This window comes from Vombatus ursinus, unplaced genomic scaffold (genome assembly GCF_900497805.2).
Source record: "Vombatus ursinus unplaced genomic scaffold, bare-nosed wombat genome assembly UNPS02007284.1, whole genome shotgun sequence".
Lineage (NCBI taxonomy): Eukaryota > Metazoa > Chordata > Mammalia > Diprotodontia > Vombatidae > Vombatus > Vombatus ursinus.
In genome coordinates, this window is record NW_020947062.1 from 16,338,274 (window position 1) to 16,341,211 (window position 2,938).

General features: G+C 36.9%; 1 protein-coding gene across 1 annotated transcript; it reads left to right on the forward strand.

The window, feature by feature from the left end:
- Positions 1-857: 857 nt before the first annotated feature.
- IL5 (interleukin 5) lies at positions 858-2,589 on the forward strand. Its single transcript, XM_027848989.1, has 4 exons — positions 858-1,004; positions 1,225-1,257; positions 2,267-2,395; positions 2,479-2,589. The coding sequence occupies exons 1-4, from the start codon at positions 858-860 to the stop codon at positions 2,587-2,589; spliced, it is 420 nt and encodes a 139-aa protein (XP_027704790.1).
- The last annotated feature ends 349 nt before the right edge of the window (positions 2,590-2,938 follow it).

The following is a 2,938-nucleotide window of genomic DNA, read 5'->3' on the forward strand; positions in this document are numbered from 1 at the left end:
TCCCTTCTGCCCCTGGAAACTCCAAGCTCCCTTCAAGACTCAGCTCAAATACCATGTCTTTCAAGAGGCCTTTCCTGATTCCCTTACTTATTAGTATCACACACTGCCCCATCACTATGTATTTGTTTTTAAATCTAGTTGTGTTTATCTGTAAACATGTTGTTTGCCCCTAGTAGAATATCAGCTTCTTGAAGGGACTGTCTCACTATAGTATCCTAAGGGCACTATACCCAATCCATAGCAGGTACTTCATAAATTGATTGATTAGATGATTGAGATATTTCAAATCATTCTGATCTTAAGGAGGCAAACTTCTGTTTTAGGAAGTATAATCAGAGGGGACAAGCTGGTATGAAAGAAGTTTTGGTATGAAAGAGGTGGCATGGAATGATGGACAGACAGCTGTTCTTGGAGCTTAGAAGACTTGGGTTCAAGTCCCCCCCTCCACCCCCGTGATACATGCAGGCTATGAGGTCCTGGACAAGTCACTTAACTTATCAGTGCTCTAGGCAATGCTCTAAGACTATGACATACAGAAAAGGTGCCAGCCAATACCAGTATTGGTAGAGGGAGTTTCCTCAATAGTATTGAAATCACCGGGCTAGTCCCTATCCCTATGAATCATCTTAGTAAAATTAAGAAAGAGTTATATCATTTTATGAGGAGATAAAAGCAAAATAATTAGAGGAGAAATGGAAATATTAAGTTCCATGATGTGCCCCTATTCACAATTCCCTATCAGTAGCAAAGATCACCAGAAATTATTCATTTCCTCAAAGAGAGAGAATAAATTGGTTGGGGATATAGCCCAGTAGTACACACTTTCTTTGCCGGAGATTAACCTTGAGCACTTCAGCATGATGAAAATGCTTGTGTGCCTTCCACTGCTGGCTCTCTGTGCAGGCTATGCTTATGGGACTGCAACAGGAAATGCAGTGAACAGACTGGTCACTGAAACTCTATCGCTAATCACAGCTCACCGAACTTTGCTGATAGGCAATGGGGTAAATTTTCAATTTATTTAACAGATTCTTTTTAAAATGGTGTCATAGTTTTGGTGTTTTGCTTACCATTTATTGTTGATATTAATAATGAAATAACAGAATATTTTAGAGAAAAGTTTTGACAACTACATCTAACAACTAATAATTAAAGCCATTCTATTGTCAGTCACAAGTGCCAAGTAACTCAAAAGATAACCCTGGTATTTGCTTTTATTTTTAGACTCTGAGGATTTCGATACCTGACCCACAAAATGTAAGTGAAATTATGGCCACAGAATAATCATCTGTAAACAAATGTCATATTTATATGATGTAAAACAGCAGTTACTATCTGGAGTTAAGTACTCTGGGCATCTTCTGTATTTTGGTCTCCCTTATGGTTTTAGAATTATGAAGAAGAACTTTCCATTAATTCTTTGTAATTGAGAGGCAGCCTAGGTAATGGAAAGATGACTTGTGTTGGAGTCAGAAGGTCCAAGTTACAGTAACAGTTCTGATACGCACTAGCTGTGTGACCGTGGGCAAATCACTTAACCTCTGAGCCTCAGTTTTCTCATCTATAAATAGAGAAAATATTTGTTTTGTCTACCATAAGGAAAGCATTTTGTAAACCATAAAAATAATATACAAGTGTGATTTTCATTATTAATAGCTGTTTAAGAATAGAATGGTCTGTCTCATGAGATAGTGAGCCCCACCTGTCAGGGATATCACACAGCTAATTCCTTCATGGCATTTGGTCACTTTTAACTCTGAGATTCTCGGGGTGTGTGTGTGTGTGTGTGTGTGTGTGTGTGTGTGTGTGTGACAGAGAGAGAGAGAGAGAGAGAATATGCACATGTACCTTTCTTTGTATCCTTAGTGCTTAGCACAGTATTAATGGTAACTTACTATGGTATAGTCTCTGCTTATAAATACTTGTTGACCAACTGACTGATATTTTTCTAAAGTACTTACCCATGTATTGATTTCCAACAGTCTTAGTGATTTAAAGCTACATGTATTACACACACACACATATATATATATACATCTTAATATAAACGATGACAACTTCATTGAATTAGCCATGTTTAAGTTTGTCATTACATAATTATATTAAAATTGTAAAATGTATATTTCCAGAGGCTATGCGTTAGTTATAATATGAGAAGTGGACCTAGGAAAACTTTGGGGAATTACAAGCATGAGGTCAGTGCCAAAGGAAGCATATATTTTAAAATAAGTATCTACCCTTTGTTTTTTGCTATGCTTCTTTCTAGCATCCACTGTGTATTGAAGAAATTTTCCAGGGAATAGAAACACTGAAGAACCAAACTGCTGAAGACAATGTGGCAGAAAAAATTTTTCAAAACTTGTCTTCTCTAAAAGAATACATAACTGCCAAAGAAGTGAGTTGTAAGGATCGATGATATTTTATGTGATTGTGGTCTGAGAAAGGATAGCCTAACAATACTGTTTGTTCCTTTTTCAGAAACAGTGTGGAGGAGAAAGAAGAAGAGTAGAGCAGTTCTTGGACTACCTGGAAGATTTTCTTCGGATAGTGAACACTGAGTGGAACACTGAGTGGACAGTAGAAAGTTAAGAATGAAAAGGGAGGCTGTGACGGACCGATTTGGGGGAGGTAAATGAACCCTGCCTGGCCGGGATGGAGGATACTTTCGCAGCTCTTCCAAAACAAATGAAATCTTTTGGTTATTAGAAACATTTTATGTGAAACAGAATCTCTTTATTTTTATTTTTATGATACTTTCTTATTTCTTCTTCATATGTTCAAATATTAGTTTTGTCCAGCTGGTTTTTTAGAAAACCCTGGAAAAGAATTGATTCCTCTTAAAAAAATGCTAAATCAAGTGCTACCCAAATGATACCTTCTGACACAGTGTGACTTATTGACTGACAATTTTATCTGCCTGATTTCAGCTATGATGTCT